General features: G+C 48.9%; 7 protein-coding genes across 7 annotated transcripts; 3 read left to right on the top strand and 4 right to left on the bottom strand.

The window, feature by feature from the left end:
• Positions 1 to 193: 193 nt before the first annotated feature.
• BHQ10_000858 (uncharacterized protein) lies at positions 194 to 997 on the bottom strand (the record flags this gene model as incomplete). Its single annotated transcript, XM_040881400.1, has 3 exons — positions 194 to 577; positions 865 to 920; positions 991 to 997. 3 exons carry the CDS (start codon positions 995 to 997, stop codon positions 194 to 196), a joined length of 447 nt encoding a protein of 148 aa, XP_040729363.1.
• Positions 998 to 2264: 1267 nt separating this feature from the next.
• On the top strand, positions 2265 to 9113 carry BHQ10_000857 (uncharacterized protein; the record flags this gene model as incomplete). Its single annotated transcript, XM_040881389.1, has 1 exon — positions 2265 to 9113. The coding sequence occupies one exon, from the start codon at positions 2265 to 2267 to the stop codon at positions 9111 to 9113; it is 6849 nt and encodes a 2282-aa protein (XP_040729362.1).
• A 949-nt stretch (positions 9114 to 10062) lies between these two features.
• On the top strand, positions 10063 to 11283 carry BHQ10_000856 (uncharacterized protein; the record flags this gene model as incomplete). The annotated part of the gene is made up of 2 exons (XM_040881378.1): positions 10063 to 10542; positions 10603 to 11283. 2 exons carry the CDS (start codon positions 10063 to 10065, stop codon positions 11281 to 11283), a joined length of 1161 nt encoding a protein of 386 aa, XP_040729361.1.
• Positions 11284 to 11624: 341 nt separating this feature from the next.
• On the bottom strand, positions 11625 to 13305 carry BHQ10_000855 (uncharacterized protein; the record flags this gene model as incomplete). Its single annotated transcript, XM_040881367.1, has 3 exons — positions 11625 to 12152; positions 12208 to 13136; positions 13206 to 13305. The coding sequence occupies 3 exons, from the start codon at positions 13303 to 13305 to the stop codon at positions 11625 to 11627; spliced, it is 1557 nt and encodes a 518-aa protein (XP_040729360.1).
• A 321-nt stretch (positions 13306 to 13626) lies between these two features.
• Positions 13627 to 14948, bottom strand: BHQ10_000854 (uncharacterized protein; the record flags this gene model as incomplete). The annotated part of the gene is made up of 2 exons (XM_040881356.1): positions 13627 to 14633; positions 14684 to 14948. The coding sequence occupies 2 exons, from the start codon at positions 14946 to 14948 to the stop codon at positions 13627 to 13629; spliced, it is 1272 nt and encodes a 423-aa protein (XP_040729359.1).
• A 314-nt stretch (positions 14949 to 15262) lies between these two features.
• BHQ10_000853 (uncharacterized protein) lies at positions 15263 to 16719 on the top strand (the record flags this gene model as incomplete). The annotated part of the gene is made up of 3 exons (XM_040881345.1): positions 15263 to 15265; positions 15324 to 16303; positions 16362 to 16719. 3 exons carry the CDS (start codon positions 15263 to 15265, stop codon positions 16717 to 16719), a joined length of 1341 nt encoding a protein of 446 aa, XP_040729358.1.
• Positions 16720 to 16807: 88 nt separating this feature from the next.
• Positions 16808 to 17993, bottom strand: BHQ10_000852 (uncharacterized protein; the record flags this gene model as incomplete). Its single annotated transcript, XM_040881334.1, has 2 exons — positions 16808 to 17440; positions 17496 to 17993. The coding sequence occupies 2 exons, from the start codon at positions 17991 to 17993 to the stop codon at positions 16808 to 16810; spliced, it is 1131 nt and encodes a 376-aa protein (XP_040729357.1).
• Positions 17994 to 18739: the final 746 nt, after the last annotated feature.

Genomic DNA, 18739 nt, shown 5'->3' with positions numbered 1-18739 from the left:
ATCCCATTCCTTTTTCAGAAAACAGAACCTTCCCATCTATTTTGTTTGAGCCGCTTTCTGAGGGATGACTTGGAAGACAGAATAATGTTTCTTCCACTCCAGATATTCCCGGATTTCATGTCGCTCCATTATGCACCCGATTGACCCCCATCACACCGTAAAACGAATAATTTAGAAACCTGTAGATAACGCATTAGTATCGAACCTCGATTCGCTTCTTCACCAAGTAGCGGTACTTACGCAAAGGAGTGAAGAACCAGCGGTTCTTGCCGCTAGTGTATCGCTCCTCGAGAGCTTTCTTGACGGTCTTCTTGGCATCCTCGCGCTGGGAAACTTCCTTGAAGGTGTCGTTGCTGACAACGCCCTTGAGTCCTTCGAGCTCGAGTGTGTAACGGGTGGGCATGAGATGGTTGTAGTTGACGACCTTGATGAAAGGCTTGATGCGGCTGCGCTTCTCGACCTTCTTGGCGCCCATGCGACGAGTCACCTTGGAGGGGTAGCGCTCGATACCGGCGACGAGGGCATAGGAGAAGGGGTGGGCCTTGGAGCCGGTGTCTTGAGGCTGGATGATGACGACCTATCAAATTGTCAATGGAATTCGCAAATTGGTCAAGTACACAGTGCCATGTAAACAGTGCGAGGATGAACAATCGAGATGCCACATGCTATCGATTCCTGCGAAGACCTAGTCCATCTAATTTTTCTTCTTTCTTGTTTCATAACAATTTCGATATCGCCGAATCAAAGTGTTGATCCTCGTCGGTTCTCATTCAATCCTTCCATCACTATGCTTTTGCCCAATGTCTTCGCAGAATTCCATCTCATGTGCATCTCGATCTCAGGGAATAAACGTTGTAGTCGTACCTTCTTTCCGGCGTAACGGCCTCGGGTGATGATGGCCACACGGCCAACTTTCATGACTATACCATCGCGGTCAGTACACCATTCGCAAAGATAAAAACAACGCAATCCGATTTTTGGAAGACTAACACTTCATGTCGAAAGTTCCCGGACGATATGTGCTGGTTTGTCGAGGTTGATCGGTCGCGGGATCAAAGTGTCGTTAGCAAGCCTCCAGACTTCAACTTCTTTTTTCGCTTAGGAAAGTCGGGTCAGTGGACGAGGGCTCTAGGGCAAGCCGGGCTAACTGGATGGGTTTGTGTGCGTGCTGTTCATTGGCTCGTTTAACGACGGKGACGGATAGCCCAAGCCAACCGGAAGTAGTTAGACCGAATGTCAAGTCACGTGATGTGACTACGGATCAGAGATCAGGCACCAAGGCTGGTTTGAATTTATCTTGTGGATCTTGCTTTGTCTTATCGCTTCCTGTCTAACTATCTATCCGTATTTCATCATCATCATCCGGCGCTACTCTTTTCTACAACTACGCGATGGACTGCAGATAGTCCTCGTAGAAAAAAATAATGTCGCTTAAGACCATTAGTCAAAATAGATGCAATCACAAATACATTGTAAGCGCTCGTAATATTCACAATTAGTCGAATAGACTATGACACGTCGAATCATGGTCGGCGTAAGACAACTAGCGCCAGCATCTGCCTGCCGTGATTGGCCGTATCTCCTTAGTCAGCGGGTGTTTGTTGACGGTTGCCGGGTGGGCGGCGCTCGTTGCTACAGAGAATGCGCAGACGTCAACACCAAGCTCACGCTGACTCGAGACCGCTCCATCACCGACTCTCCCAGGCGTTGGGCCATCACACACTAGCTCCAGCAGATGATGTGGCATCGGGCCACTCGCTCCACTAGTTACCACAGTTCGTGCCAGTCTTGACGCCATTGTTTTGGTCGCTGCCATAGATAAACTTGCTCTGCTCGACTTCTGACCTCAATCCYCCTCCTGCCATACCCACGATCCTCCAACAACGGAGTCTTCATCTCCTGCTCTCGCGTACATCGCAACGAACGTTCACGATTGGTGTTTGTTGTCTTGTTTTTGTGCTTAGCATTGCTCATTTGTTTTTGTCGGTTCTGTCATGTCCTTGCTTATCAACTGAGAATCTGTACATTCCTCAGTCTCTCCACATTCCACAATCATTGACGTTATCACACCAAGTTCTACCTTCTACCATGGCAAGTGATACTGAGGCAGCTCCCAATGGGGCTATGGACCTTGTCGTTAAGAGCAATCATCAATACTCAAATTCCGAAATTGCCAAACTCAATATTCCTATGTACGTGTTTCCCGCCATTGCAAGAACCCACAATTGGGATATTCTTTGATCCTCATCTCCACCGAAGGCAAGATGGAACTAATCCCAAGCTATACAAACTACAGGTGGGACAGTTCTGACCCTGAACGACGACCACCGCCATTGCCTATGAATCCCGGTGCTGGCAGCCCGAAAACACGATCAAACGCCTCCCCAGGCATTCAAGCAGTCACAGCGAGCCTCGCAGAAAAGATGCGCGAAAATGCTCCTAGCCCATACACGATAAATCCTATGCCTCTCAAATCATCTCCAGAAAAATCCTTGGTCAAAGGGCAATATCACAGACGAATGCAGTCGCTTCAGCCGACAACTGATGCACGAACCGAGTTCCGCAACTTTGTCGAGAATAGGTCACCAGAACGAAAGACGCGATCATCCACTTTTAATGATGACTACTTCGATAAGAGCCCTACTCGTGTGGGCACATCAGGATCACAAGACTCTGGTCGTGACTCGCCGTCTCTTTATGTCTCCAACCGTTATCTTTCGAAACCTATAATTGGCGAGAACACTCCACCTTCAGCTACCATGCTGGCGTTACAAAACATGCAGCTCCCTGGCGACGAGCTTAAATCGGTTCAAGTGTCAGTGTCTAAACCGGCCACAGCCACAACGCTGCCCGAAAGCAATTTATCCGAACAGATTCAAAGCCTAACAAACATTGCAACAAGTCTGCAGAAAGAGATGACAAGTCTGACAAGACGAAGCAAAGATAACGCCACCGATTTACTAAGCTTGAAAGCGGCTACGAATGCGCGCGACGAGGATATACGAAAGAGTATCCGCGATTTAGCCAACAACATCAGCTCCAAGCTCCTGGATCCTGAGAGTGCGAGTACAAGGTCTGGAGCCTTTGGATCTGTAAGAAGTGGATATAGTATTGACAGCAAGCCATTCGACAGCCCGCCAAACCACCGGAAATCGTTTAATCTTCCTCGGGTAGCTAGTCCTTCAAGCTTCGCTGCAGCTTTGGAGCGTGACCTTTGTGGATCGCCTGCACCCATTAGTGACGGCTCTGCGAGCATTGCACTGCTGGAAAAGGTTTTGCGTGAAATGGCTACGAAAGAAGCCCAAGAGAAGCTGTTAGAACTTGTCGACGAAGTGAAAAAGAGGCCTGCCAAGGATGGAAGCACCAAAGAGGCTGACCAGAACGTCACAAAAATGCTAGAGGAAATCCTGAACCTTGTCAAGGAGAATCCGACGAATCGAGCTCTGATAAGATCTGACGCGGAAGAACCTGGCTCTCTAGAACGCACACGATCCGGCCCAATTGTTCTCAGCTATGACTCAAATGGCGCTGAGAAAACTGCCATCAGCGAAGATATTATCGGTCTTCTCAACAGAATCAAGAACAGCGTGGCTGAAGGTGGAGGTCTGACAAGTGAAGTCAAAGCTCTTGTTCGTGAGTTGCGGGGAGAGGTCTTGGGCATGGGACGAGAAATCGGCCGGAAACTCGAGGAAGCTTCTATTTCCAAGTCTGAAGAAGACGCCCCGCGATCTTTGGGGGCAGACGAAGTTGCAGAAATAGTTCGTGCCGGACTCGCTGAATTGAAAGAGCAAATGTATTCCATGATTCAAGATCATCAGCAGACACTCTCGACTTCGTTGACTCGCAGCGGCGCCGATGCAGATGACGTTTTCACAGCTGTTCGGTCTGCATTAGAAGAATATTCCCCACAGCATCTAGCAGCTCCAGCACCGAGCACTGTGGGCATGGACAAGGAAGACATTCTTGAAGCAGTCAGAGAGGCTTGGGAAGTGAATAAGCCAGAAATTGAACTGCAAAATTTCGGCCTGGAGCGAGAAGAAATCCTCGAATGTCTCACTGAAGGATTGAAAGCTTACCAGCCCAAGCATGATGAGGCCATGACTTACGACCACGTTTTGGCTGCAGTCCAGGCTGGAATGCAAAGCTTCGTCCCACCACCTATCGAAGCGCCACCAGCAATCACCCGCGAGGAAGTTGCTGAAGCAGTCAAAGAGTGCCTGGAGTCCTTTGAACTAACTATCCCCGAGCCCAACATTACCAAGGAAGATATCTATGCGGCAGTATCGGAAGCAATGGACAATCAACAACGCGCACTTCCTCACGCAGAAGACATGCCCAAAATTACCCGTGACGACGTATTCGAAGCCGTAGCCGAAGCCTTGGGCCGGTCAACTTTAGCAGAGTCTCTAAATGCTGCTGGTCTGACTCGCGATGATGTTCATGGTGTTGTTATGGAAGCTATGGCTGGCCAACGGGGGCTTACCATGGATGAGGATGCACCTAAACTTACTCGTGACGACGTCTTCGAAGCCGTAGCAGAATCTCTCAATGCTGCTGGTATAACCCGTGACGATGTTCATGCCACTGTTATCGAAGCTATGGCTGGCCAACGGGCGCTTCCCATGGATGAGGATGTTCCTAAACTCACTCGTGACGACGTCTTCGAAGCTGTAGCAGAGGCCATGGCTCGCTCAACATTGGGAGAGTCCCTTAATGGGACTAGTCTAACCCGTGATGATGTTCATGGCGCTGTCGTTGAAGCCATGGTCGGCCAACGGGCAATCACTCAAGATGAGTCCGACACTGGATTGTCTCGGGATGATGTCTTCAATGCGGTTACGGAAGGTCTGGCGGCACACTTTGCGGCTGCCAAGGAAATGGGCGAGTCATCGGTTACTCGAGAAGATGTCATGCAAGTCATCAATGATGCTCTGGCTTCTCATAGTAACGCTCTGGTCACGCAGGAGCCTGCTTTGACTCGAGAAGATATTGTCAGTGCAATCTCGGAAGGGTTAGTTAACCAGAGCTCTATCAGCCGAGAAATCGAACTCAACAAAGATGATCTATTCGAGGCTGTGACTTCTGGCCTTCAGGAGGCGGCAGCTTCTTCTCAGCTCAACGTCGGAGACCAAGTCCTTGATCGGCTCCGCGACCTCGTTCAGGAAATGAAAGACGAGTTCAAACAGTATTCCGCCGCCAGTGGACACGACACGGAACAAGTACTCGATTCCATGAAAGATGGACTTCAAGTGCTCAGAACTGATATTGAATCTTACGTCGACAAGGCTGCAGATGTAACCGGAAAAGAGGAAATTATATCCACCGTCAAAGAAGGTTTCCGACTGTTACAGGCTGACCTTGAGCACTCTATTAACGAAGCAGCTCTTCGAAGCTCCGGTTCTCGCGGGAACCCCGATACCCCTGAGCTTCTTGACGCCATGGAAAAGGAATTTGAACATCTTCGCTCAACACTCAGTGGCTTGTTGATTCGTACTGAGACATCCGGCGACAAAGCTGAAATACTCGATGCAATCCACGAAATTGGTACAAGTACGAGCAATGAAGTGGATACCAGTCAACTTGTTCAAGCTGTCAGAGAAGAGTTTGAGAATATTCGAGAGTCCATTGGCATGAGCCTGGTCAAGTCTGAGCCATCTGAGAAGGACGAGATTATATCAGCTTTGCGTGAAAGTTTTGAGAATCTACAAGCCGAGACTATGCAAAAACGAGATGGTAACGAAAGCACGTTCTCAAATACTAGCGAGTTGCTTGAAGCCTTTAACGACGGTGTTGACACTATTAGAGCGGACTTGGAAACTCTCATTCACAAGTCAGATGAACAGAGTAACTCCGAGGTACTCGATGCATTGAAAGAAGGATTGGAATCGATCAAATTCGAGATGGAAGCTTTGAGAACGTCTCAGAAAGAGTTTGAAGAAACATCGACTACTCGAGGCCAAGAATTGATTCTTGCCAACGAAAGCAACATAAGTAGTGATATTGAAAGCCTTAAGGTCTTGATTACGCAACTACAAATCAAGGTTGAATCGATAGAGGCCAATCCAGCACCAGCTCCACCACCGGAAGATGCCTTGAAAAGGGAGCATCTAGACGAGGTTTTGTCAGCTGTGCGAGACGTTCACGGATCTGTGGCTGAAGCCAATACTCGTAAGGAGGATGCAGAGATAATTGAGACTCTTCTACGAGACACTGTCGCCAAATTCGACGAGTTCAATATCCCTTCAACTGAAGATCTTGCTAAATCGGAACAAGTTATGACTCTGGAAGTAGTCGTCTCAGAACTGAAGGATGCCATTGCTGAAGTGGCTGCTCGCCTTGAAACGGAGAGCTGCACTAAGGCTGATTTTGGTACACTTGAAACGCTGCTGAAGGACTTGTGGGTTGCCGTGGAGGAGTCGAAGAGCCAGGCCAAGGATCTCCCAGAAGGAGAGGAAGCCCCTGAGCCTATTTTTAAGAGTGATCTTCAGACCGTGGAAGCTATGATCTGTGAAGTCAAGACTAGTATTGAGGAGTTGAAGCTTCCTGACGTCGAGACGCTACCTGCAAAATCAGATATCGAAGCACTTTCGGAGCTCATCAATGCCTTCAAAGAGAAGGTCGAAACGGAGTCAGATTTGACCGCCCAGGCCTTTGAAGCACGCAAAGTTGAGCACGGAGGCTTGGCTGAAAAGATTGAAGAGGCCAAGGTTGTTGTTGCCGACCTTCGTGACGAGCTCAAGGGCAAGCTTGATGGAAGCGAGGAGGGCTTGTTAGAACTAAAAACACTTCTCGAAGGTCTGGCTGTGTCTTCCGAAGCTTTCACAACTGTAGAAAGCGTCAAAGAACTTAGTGATCTCGTCAACAGAGAGTTTGAACGTGCACGAGGCGAACAGGAAGCGACCAAACTCGAAACAGAAGAACGAGATGCAGCAATGATGGTCAAACAAGACGAGACTCGTGCTGCAATTGTAGCAGACCTGGAAAAGAAAGTGGATGAACGTATTGATCACATCTTGTCCAAGTACGACGAATTGCAAGAAAATCTCGACAAAAAGTTCTCCGAAACAGAGGAACGAGACTCATTGAATGTCGAACACCTGACAAGCACAAAGGGTCTTGCCGAGGATATCAAGTTGATCATTGGTGCCATGGGCAACAGCGTTACTGAGTCTTGCGAGCGCATGGGTGACGACACCAAAACGCTTTTTGGCAAGATCAGCGAATCGTATGACAAGATGGAAGAGATGCATAACGAGATCAAGGAATTCAACGATTTGTCCAAGGTCGAGTTAGAGAAGACCTCAGCCGCCACAGATCGAGTCGAAAGTCAAATACTGGAATATCATCCCCAAATTCTTGGTGCAATCAAAGATATCCTGATGCTTGTTGGACAACATTATGAACATTCTCAAAAGTCAAATGAAGAGCTTAGTAGGAATCTTTCCGCTATTCCTGCCTCTATCCCGACGATGCTCCCTGCTCTACTCCCGCCTCCTCCAGAGCCTCGCGAAATCATAGTTCCCGACAAGTATGATGATACCGAACTCCACTCGAAGCTCGATTTGATCATGAACCATGCCGAAAGCACTAAGAACATCATACCGGAAAAGTACGATGATTCCGAGCTCCGATCTAAGCTTGACATGATCATGAGTCATACGGAGAGTACGAGAAATATCATCCCGGAAAAGTATGACGATACTGAAATCCACTCGAAGCTCGACTTGATCATGAACCATGCCGAGAACACGAGCAAAACAATGGCAGGCATGGACAAGCTGGATCAGATTCATGAGAAGGTTATCGAGACCTCGCGTGAGATTACTGAGATGGTCGCAACACAGTCGCGTCTCGTTATTGAAGACTATGAGCGTAAGAAACGGGAGGCTGAAGAAGCTGCGTACGCTCTTGAGAGAAGGCTTGCACAGAAAGAGAAAGTAGAATCCGAAATTCTCAGCTTGAACGATGAAAAAGAGTCACTCCTCAAAATGATCCAGGCCATGAAGACTGAGAAAGAGCAGCTCACTAAGCAGAATACCAAACTCGGGAAAGAACTCCACGGATTGGAAACTGCTCTCGATATCCGACAACACGAGATGGAGCTTTTTGAAGAACGTGCACAAGGTCTGGAAAAGCGAATCCTTGCAGGTGTCTTCGATCATGCTAGAACCATGCTTCTGAAGGAAAGCGGACGAGGCAAGAGCCGTATGAGCCTCCGACGCATCCCCAGCTATGGCAGCAACGCCACAAGAACTAGTCGTGCTACTAGTCGTGCAACCAGTACCAATAGCGCAGCCAAGGATACTCGCAGCTTGGTCAGCAATGGCGTGGAGATGGTTTTGAAACGCCGCCAGCCAGCTAAAACTCCGGCCTATAATGGGTCTACCGTGTCGTCCAATGGCGGCAAGGAGCGTCGTATTCTCAGTCTCAGCCATGTAACTGGCAATCGTGGACCTACTGATCGTCACGTCACGGCTCCAGTCGGTACTGGTGGGCTGACGAACCTCAAGCGCAGTCACTCGGTCCGATCCAATATACCATCGCGCAAGACATCCTGGGGAACATCAAGAGACTTCGAGGCTAACAAGGAGAACGAGAGCTTCCTCGAAGAAGACGAGCAATTCAGTGCTGGTCACAGCGATGCGGGGACTGAGCGGACAGCCGACACGGGTCATTACTTAGAAAGTGTGAGCCATGACAGTGAAAGCACCATCTCAGCCAGCCGTCAGCCTAGTCGTCAAACCAGTCTTCAGTCGAGTCGTCAGCCCAGTTATGCCAGCACAACGAACGGTCTGGTTGCCGAGCACACTGGATCCATTATTGAAGAGGATAACGAGGACGAAGACGAGGTTGAGCATCATGATGAGTCATATGAGCAAGAGTCCGAGCAAGAATCCGAGCGCTCTGATGCAGAAGACCCGGAAGATCACGAGGAACAACACGACGGAAGTGTTGATGATGAAGGCGACTATCAGACCACTATTGACGAGCACGAAGAGCACTCTGCGATCGAAGAGGGTCTTTCCGAACTGGAGGCACCACCCGGATTCAAAATCCCTGGTCAGAATGACAGCGGTTTGGGAAGTGACATCCAGCGCCCTATCAATGTCTAACACCGACCGGGTCCACCTTCATCCGACTGCTCGTTCCCGAAAATGTTGTTTGATTAGATTGAGCAAAAGATTGATTATGTCTTGTTTCCTATTGATACCTCTCTGAGCACAATTGTCTGGGTAGCCGGACACTTTTTTGGTTTATGTTTGTTTTTCTTTACTTACTTCATGTCTCTCTTTTGTTGGAATAACTGTAAGGAGTATTGTATTTATTACCATCCCTGCAAATGATAATGACTTGACTTGACGCTTAGAAAGACTCCGTACATGTACATAGTATAGCTTTTGTAGTGGAAATAAACAGCGGTCCGTGCAGCTAGCATGTCGCTCTCTTGTCTACTCTGTACATTTTTTGTAATGACCCCTCATGTACTCCGTACCAGCAAAAGAAGTTGCTTTAGATATAGTGATGTCAGTACAATGGTTGTACTACCTGCTGAGTACACTTCAAACTCGAGGTGTTCGTCTGACTTGTTGTCCCTGGTTAGCATGAGTAGGTGGTCGCGTGACATTGTCAACTTCATTGTCATCGCAAATGCATTCCCAATTTTGTCTTAGTTCCATCACGCTGTCAGTCTTTAAAGTCAAGTAACGATCTTGACGAATAGAATGCTGTGCGAACACCGATACGTAGTCATAGTAGAAGCCAAGTGATCTATATCTGACAGAGGCCGAGGCTGCGTGGTGCGTTGGGGACGGTGGCAGCCAATCATATCCACCGCCACGAGGCAGCACCTTCGTCCTTACGACATCCAGCGTGACCTTAACAACATTCTCAGACGCTCGAGTCAGGAGGATGTTCATTTCATTTCAATACATAATTTGATGATTCCTTTCTTCTTTGACTCTACTGTCGTTCTCCTTTTTCTTCTGCCCGGTTGAGATGTTCTCCATCTAGTCGACTCGCCAGAACATCCTCATCCTTGCCTTCAGGGCAAGATCTAGCAACATGCTAGATCCATTTCCCCCTCCACCAGCCTGGCTGCAGGACCTCGTCACACCCTGGGCCGAATACCTACGCTTATACACACTCCCCTACCACGTCCACGAAGTCATCTTCGCCTTCGTATTCTACCAAGTCATCCACACCTACATCTCGCCATGGCTCTCCACTCGACTGTTTCCTCGACATTATCCCCAACTCCCAAAACGAACACGCCTAAACTGGGATATCCACGTCGTTTCGTTTGTACAGAGCGTTCTCATCAACGTCATAGCGCTATGGGTCATGTTTGCGGATGAAGAGAGAAAGAGAATGAATATCGATGAGCGGGTGCATGGATATACCGGTGCTAATGGGCTTGTACAAGCTCTTGCTACAGGTTATTTCATTTACGATATTATCGTCAGTACGCTGCACATCAATTTGTTTGGGATTGGGATGTTGTTTCATGCTATCAGCGCTTTGTGTGTGTTTAGTCTTGGATTTGTAAGTCCTTCTCTCTTGAATCTCACTCGCAGAACTGGTCTAATTGGGGTTCCTATATAGAGACCATTCGTCAATTACTACGCCCCGACCTTCATTCTTTACGAACTCTCCAGCCCATTCCTCAATATCCACTGGTTCTTGGACAAGGTCAACATGACCGGTAGCAAACTGCAGTGGTACAACGGCATGATGCTTCTGGTCGCCTTCTTTTCGTGCCGTCTCGTGTGGGGCACATGGCAATCCGTCATTGTCTACGGCGACATGTGGCACGCATGGAAACAGAGTCGTTCCATGACCCATTCACCCTTCCTCGACGGCGTCTCTACCAACGCACCCGTTTTCAAGCTTGGTGAAGGCGGGCTTCTGTGTGCGGATGACAGCTGTCTCAGAGCGAACGCTGAGATTTCGCAGTTCGCCCATTATTTCACCGATGTCTCGCTTCCGCAGTGGCTGCCAATTGCATACGTTGTTTCGAACTTGATTCTCAACTCGCTCAATTTCTACTGGTTCTCGCAGATGATTGATGCTGTGCTGAAACGATTCCGTCAACAACCTGTCGAGAAGAAGGAGACAGCACCCAAGGAACCCACGTATGTTTTTGATGCAGCTGAGAAGCTGGGGAAGGAGCAGGGTTATTTTGAGACTGGGGATGCCGCTGAGCTTGCGATTCCTACTGCGACGGGTGTCGAGACTACGGAGGGAGGAAATGCGTTGAAACAGCGCAAAGTCGTTATTGCCTGACGAGCTATTTTGGTGTTTATATTTGCAACTAGTTTCGTATGATCAACTTTTGCTTGAAATATCGTCAGCAGAGCATGAACCCACCGCAGCTTCAGAAAGCACGGCACAGATAGCACGGCCGCGCGGTACATGGGTTAAGTGTCGTATCTAGCTTGTTGCTCTGCATCAGAGAACCATTATTATTTTTTATTCATCCATGAATTGATTAAAATTCCACATCTAACACAAACAAGTAAAGAAAGTGATCCACACGTGTTGCGCGCCTAACTACCTTGCCATAACAGAGAAAGAGAAGAAATCGTTTACAACACAATTTATAAAAGTACATCCAAACCCACGATCTATCGATACACGGTATTAGCCTCCGGACGAGCAAGCATATACCGCACCGCTTCTCTCGCCACAGGCGCATTCCAAGCACTGCTAGTACCGCCCCGTCTAAACTCGGGACCACTACCGTCCTCACCACCACCACGAACCGCCTCTCCAAGAATAGTCTCCAGGTCTCGACGCTGCGAGCTGATCCAGCGACGCACAAAGTTCGCGGGGTCCCGGCTGAGGGAAGTGTAGAATGAGTGGCGGGCCTTGGAGTGCGTGATCGCCTGGATGATGGTGGCTAGGCGGTCGTCGAGGTCGCTGATATTGCGGAGGGACGTGGTGTATTGAGGGTTTGTGGTGAGGGTGACCATTTTCTGGAGGAGAGTATCGTCCATGGCGACGCGAATATCGTATATTGTGGGTGTTGGGTTGTTGTGGAATTCCTGATCCACGCGGATTGTGTAGGGAAGCTTGATAGGGTCGAGGGGGGCGGTGATGTTTCCGATCACGTCGACGATTGCAGGGAAGAATATTTGGTCACGGCCGAAAATCTATCAAGCAATTAGCATATTGGAAAAATCGTCAAAGAGGAAAAGGAACGAATACATTTCTTAATTTCGCATCACAGCGGACAAGACGTTTTTCGTGATCCTCTTGAAGTCCCTTGACTTGGGCGTAATCCCAGAGAGCAGAGATAATTTCACTCCTTGTGGCCTCTTCCATATCAATAATATCCTGCAGCTCCTGGCTCAGCTTCAACCGCTCAGGCTGCTCATCTCGGACGAGGGTCAAGGTGAAATTAACATTCTCCTGAGCTGCGCGAGAGAAGGATATTTCATCAAAATCTGCAGAAGGTGGTAGAGATACAGCAGTTGGAGGAATCTGAGGTTTTGTCCATGTAATAGGTGACAAATCGGCTTCCTTTACACTGTTTGTCCTATCAAAGTCGATTGTGATTGATTTGAAAAAATGCGACAGCTTCTGTCGTGGGCGTTGTTGGCGCTGTTTTGATTTGGGCTTTTCTGAGTCTTCACCTTCTTCACCTCCCGCAGTATCCTCTTCCTCTGGCTCAGAATCGCTGTCTTCGGCCGGGACAGTCACATCGACATCGCCATCATCCAAGATTCTACCTTCGATTCGCACTTTGTATCGGCCCGCACCAGGTCCTTCGCCGTTTCCGTTCTGTTCGCCCTGTTGCCATTCCTGTCCTTCGGTCGTGTTTGATATCCAAAGACGCAAAGTCTGGTAGCGTTTAATCGATCGGCCCAACGAATCCTGAATGTCCAACCTCTTTCTAACCATGGACGAATCCAGACGTTTCTCTATGTTTTGTAGCTTCTTGTACTCTTGCACCCCATCGCCAATGACATACTCTTCGATACCATCTGGCATGTTCTTTTCGGTGGGCTTTCGGCTGCGCCTGAGATGTGCGTCGCTGACTGGAGGCATACCGCGTTGGTGAGCTGCTGCGGCGGCCGCGGCAGCCATGTACTGAGGATGAGCGACTTGTTGATGGGGCATAGGTACACCGGGTCCTATCAAAGAGGAAATATTAGTCTTTCATCTATTGGGCCACGTTTTTCTCTTTAGCTAGTAATTCGTACCTGGTACTGGAGCTCCGCGACGAGGTGCGGCGGGKGAGCGCTGCGCGGCCTGAGGGTAGCCACGAGGATAATTGGGCTGCATTGGGGCGTTCATAGCCATGTTGGCGATTACGTGGTCAGTGTCGCACAGCCAAATAATAAGCCCTCTTTGATAATAGCGGTGGCGGTAAGAGATGAGACAAGTGGGTGGCCGTCAGACCAATGCAACGATGCGTTGAAGTCGCGATGAACTTCCAGGGCGGCTGATCGCAGAAACGTTCGCGACACGGCGCTAACCCGATTTGTCCGCATTTACCAGAACATTTCGAAGGATCCGGATATTACGATATGTGTATGAGCTAATCTATCTAAGGATTGAATTTACAATAAACTATTGTATTGCACGTTCTCGACATTGTATGATTACATAAAAAACATATGTCTATTCCAACATGGACGCTTGGTTGGCATACAAAACCTCCACCACGTTGTTCAGCTTCTCGATCGTTTGCAATGCTGCATCATAGCCCTTGTCCCTTTCTGTTTCCTCAAAGACGATCAAGCAGCCGGCTCCTTGGTCCAACACACCGACGATGACCTTGTCTAGAATCATCTGCGACAATTTCCTCTCCACTTGTTGAGTATCTAAGCCAACCATTTTGGCAATGTGATCAATCTCTACTCGGCTGAATGGCTCAATGACCTTGATAAGGTTCTGCTCCAACATGGCGTCGTAGAGTCGGCGAAGGTGATTGCGGATGAAGACGTCGCCGCCAAGTTCGTATCGGTAGTCTGAAAGCGCCTTTTCGTACTCTTCCAAAGATCGGTTGGCGTGAGCACGAGCCACAGCTTTCATAGCCTCGAGCCGTGTGCTTGCGTACTTCAAAGCTTGCTTTGAGCCGAGCAGATTCGTCACATCGTCTACAAGGTTGAGCATAATCTTGCAAAGAAGCATATACTGCAGGGCTGCTGTGGCCTTTTCTGTGTCGTCAACGGAACTATAACCCTCAAGAGCTTCGATAAAGTACGAAAACGCCGTGTTGAAATCTTTATCTTCTGCATGTAACATTCCACTCTGCATGTCGAGACCAGCTTGTAGGGTAGGAGGGGTGTAGACAGCTGAGGCGGAGGTACGAGCTGAGGTCAAAGCTGCGCGTGCCTTGGGCTGGTTTCCGAGAGCATGGTAGACTCGTGACTCCAAGAGTTGAATCTCGACCAACACAACCTTGTCATCCAACCGCTTCAGCTCTCGAAGCAGAGAGTTGATCAGAGTCAAGGCATCGTAGTAGGATTGCTTTTGCATGTAAATCGCGACTAAACGTGTTTCTAGGCTCTGTCGGAGGAAGGATCGACGCTCGGAGACTGCCCATTCTATCGATGACTTGATAACGGCGACTTGAATCTCGATCGTGTTCGGAATCTCGCTCAGCAGGTCCAAGAGCTGGCGCACTGTATGACGTTAGACATGAGGTACAGCATCGAGAAGCTTGAAAACTCACCTAGCTTGGCTGTCTTTGCCTTTGCAAACGACGAAAAAGCATCACGACTCGTCTTGATTAGCTCAGCAAGCTCATGTGCCTTCTTGTTATCCCGGTACAGCTCTCCCAGCCCAACGAGAGCTGCCTCATAGTCTCTTGAAGCCGATTCGGTCTTGCCAATGCCGCCCGATAGCACATCGCGGTATATTTGCTCGGCTTTGGTAGGGTCTTTTGATGCAAGTGATTTTGCTCCCTCGATACGCTCACTGGCGGACGTGGAAGCCATGATGTGGTCGATGTGTCGAATGAGGGCGCAGCCGAAGAGAGCGAGCTGTCTATGTGATGCAGATGTATCGCGGGAAAGACTCTCGATGATGTATCTGTGTCAGTCCGTCGGTGATGGATTATGATTGAAGGTGGAAGTTGGTGATCAACAAGAGCTCTGGGCAAGCGTCACTTGAGCTGCCAACTGCGAGCTTGCGGCAACAACGGGAGGAGCCAATCAGCACTGCGCAGCGGGTCCTCCAAATATTTTTATCTCCGCCAGTCTCGAATTTCTTTTAACATCATGTCTAATTGTGATTCACCAAAATCGTCAAGATGGTGTGTTTGATTTGTTGCTCCGAATTTCTAGATCAGTCTGTACTAACAATAATCACAGAAAATTAAAGCCCTTTCGCGCTCCGCTGCCTCGCAGCAAGCGCCAGGTTCGAGCGTTGCAAGATTGCAAAGGAACCTCGACCCAGCACAGCATCCATTTGAGCGAGCACGAGAATATACCAGAGCATTGACTGCCACCAAGATGGACCGCATGTTTGCTGCGCCTTTTATCGGCCAGCTCGGCAGGGGACATGTCGATGGCGTGTATACCATGGCCAAAGACCCAGGTTCTTTGGAGCGTTTCGCAAGTGGTTCGGGCGATGGCGTTGTCAAAGTTTGGGACATGGAGACAAAAGATGAAGTATGGAACACACAGGCGCATGAAAATATCGTCAAAGGTCTTTGCTGGACTCCGGGCCGCAAACTTCTGTCTTGCGCTAGCGATAAAACCGTCAAGCTTTTCGATCCTTATAACTCCCCGCCGGAGGCACCACCACTAGCGACTTTCCTTGGCCAAACGCCATTCACCAGTGTTTCACATCATCGTGATGAAAATGCATTTGCTGCGGCGTCGTCTGTCATCTCCATATACGACCTGTCTCGCCCTTCTGCAAATGCGTCTCAAACCTTGCATTGGCCAACAAGTACTGACACCATCACATCCGTCGCTTTCAACCAAACTGAAACTTCCATTCTTGGATCGACAGCAAACGATCGCTCTGTCGTTGTTTATGATCTACGGACTTCAACGCCTGTAGCCAAGGTCATCCTTACCCTCGCATCCAACGCCATCTCTTGGAACCCTATGGAAGCATTCAACTTCGCCGTTGCTAACGAAGATCACAACGCGTACATGTTTGACATGCGAAAGATGGATCGTGCATTGAACATTTACAAGGATCACGTTGCCGCCGTTATGGATGTCGAGTTCAGTCCAACTGGAGAGGAATTGGTTACAGCGTCCTACGACCGCACAATACGACTGTTCAACAGAAACCAGGGTCGCTCCAGAGACGTCTATCATACACAGCGAATGCAGAGGTGAGTCTAGTTATTAATCTTTCAGCATCTAGGTATCGTTGCTGACATCTATATACAGAGTTTTCTCGGCCATGTTCACTCCTGATAATAACTATGTCTTATCTGGATCCGATGATGGAAATATCCGTATTTGGCGCACCAATGCATCATCTCGAGCCGGCATTAAAAGCGCCAAACAGCGTCAGAAACTCGAGTACGATCAGGCGCTTATCCGCAGGTATTCACACATGCCGGAGATTCGGAGAATCAAGAACTACCGCCACGTGCCCAAGGCAATCAAGAAGGCTGGAGAGATCAAAAAGGAGGAGCTTGCGGCTATCAGACGGAGAGTGGACAATGTTCGGAAACACACCAAGAAGGGCAGCATGCCTCAGCGAGCTGAGCGAGAGAAGGTGGTTTTGGCGACTGAACAATAGGTTCATATGCTGGATAGCGAGATTATTCCGACGTTCGGTGTCGTCCGACTACTTGGACAGGTTGAGATGTCCTAATCTATGTCCTTATTCATACATCGCTCTCTGATCCACTTTCTGGAACACTTTCTGGTTGGAGAATGTTGCGATTATACGCTTTTGCAACGGCAGTGTCAATTCCGCTCAGGTGACGGGCGAGCCTTTGGATGGATGCCGGCAGAACAGCATACCAGTTCACCAACTTGGCAAAGGCGGGCAATCTGATGACGCCACTTTGGCCGTTGTCAATGGCCGACACAATTTCATAAGCGACTTTAATTGGTTCGAGAACAGGGGCAAAGAATCGACTTGGTGTTTCAATCCCGTTGAACAAAGGGGTCGAGAGCTGTCCTGTCTCCACCAACAATGTCTTGATCTTGTCATCATGTCCGGAAGCTCTCAGCTCAGCCTCGAGTGACTTATGCAGTGCGCTCAGACCAGCTTTGCTCACTGAATAATCCGATAGACCGGCAGCTGTGAGATGGCCCAAAACAGAACTCACGTTGACTATCACGCCGCCCTTGTTGGTTTCCAGCATCGCCGGTAAAAATATTTGCATCAGATGGAATGGCGCTAGGAGATTTGTTTGGATTGTTTTCGTCATGGATGCGGGAGTTAGTGATAATAATGGCACACCATGCACGGACGCCGCGGCGCAGTTGATGAGCACTGTCGGCCTTCCCAGCTGTAGATCATAGTCAGCTTAGTTTAGCCATACCAAAATCATAGAAAAAGCCTACATCCTCCTCAATCTTCTTAGCCGTCATCTCCAAAGCCTTCCTATTCCCCACGTCGCACTGATAGTACTCGACACCGGACAGCTCATCCCACCCATCGACCTCACTGACCTCCTTAATATCCAGAACCGCAACACTGGCACCCCTCATCCCATAGATCTGCGCAATGAGTTGCCCCAGCCCGCTYCCCCCGCCAGTAATCACAATAACCTCATGGCTCGGCTCCACCTCCCGAGGCAGACCATACGCCAACCGACGATTGAGCATGTTCGCTGCTGTGAGCAGCGTAAGAAAGGAAGCGTATGCCACCGCGGCGATCCATGCAGGATGGTCGGTGGGTGTGACTTGCGCGCGGAGACAGAGAACGACGATCCATGCGATGAACGGGTGCAGGAAGGTTTGGTTGAGGACCTTGATGATGAGATCGAGGTTGAAGTGTTCGTACCATTTTTGAGCTGGGTGGGGGGTAACGAGACGCGATGTCGTTGCGATTTTCTCCATTGTCGGTGTTGATGTTATCCTCTGAGGGACCAGGTACATGCGAAGCTCTCGTCTCGTACCAGCGATCGGAGATTAGGTTCTTAAGTTGTTAGACAAAGGTCTATATGAACGTGATGTATTGCGAGACAGTGACGCGCTGTTGCAATGTAACCGTGCGTCTCGTCATCGACTTCTTTCAGCGTTGTCGTAGTCGAACCTGAGGGCGCAACCCGGAACTCAATGGCGATCCAATATCATGATATTTAATCGAAAGAAGAATAATATTATTAATAATCGGGGAAGCAGCACCCTTAAATACAAGAGAAGAGGATACCCAACATCTGACACGAAGTGAAGCTTGAACGGTTTCAGTTCCGACTGGCGGCCGCAAATAAATCGATCTCAATGGCGGGGACCGACCTAGGCTGGTTTGCCTAGGTACACGACACAGCTAAAAGCTATGCCGGACATGAAATACTCTTGACGAACTATAGAGGCTGACTGAATGAGTCCCCTTGCACTTATTGTTGCTCAGATTAATATTATTATCAAGGATAAAGATGCCCCACTATAAGGCTATACAAAATAAATATTCATCGCTTACTGCTTGGATAACAGCACGAATCATGATCGTGTAGTTTGATCAATCTCCGAAAGAGGTGCATTTTTGTCCAAACCAGCAATTAAGGGTTTATGAAATTGTCCGAAGCAGTCATTGCCTCCAGATCCCGGTTTACACAGGTGCAAATTGCACTCCACACATAGCC

The sequence above is a fragment of the Talaromyces amestolkiae genome (assembly GCF_001896365.1).
Source record: "Talaromyces amestolkiae strain CIB chromosome Unknown scaffold1.1, whole genome shotgun sequence".
Classification (NCBI taxonomy): Eukaryota; Fungi; Ascomycota; class Eurotiomycetes; order Eurotiales; family Trichocomaceae; genus Talaromyces; species Talaromyces amestolkiae.
Note: the sequence above shows the minus strand (reverse complement) of the source record. Positions and strands in the feature narration are given on the sequence as shown.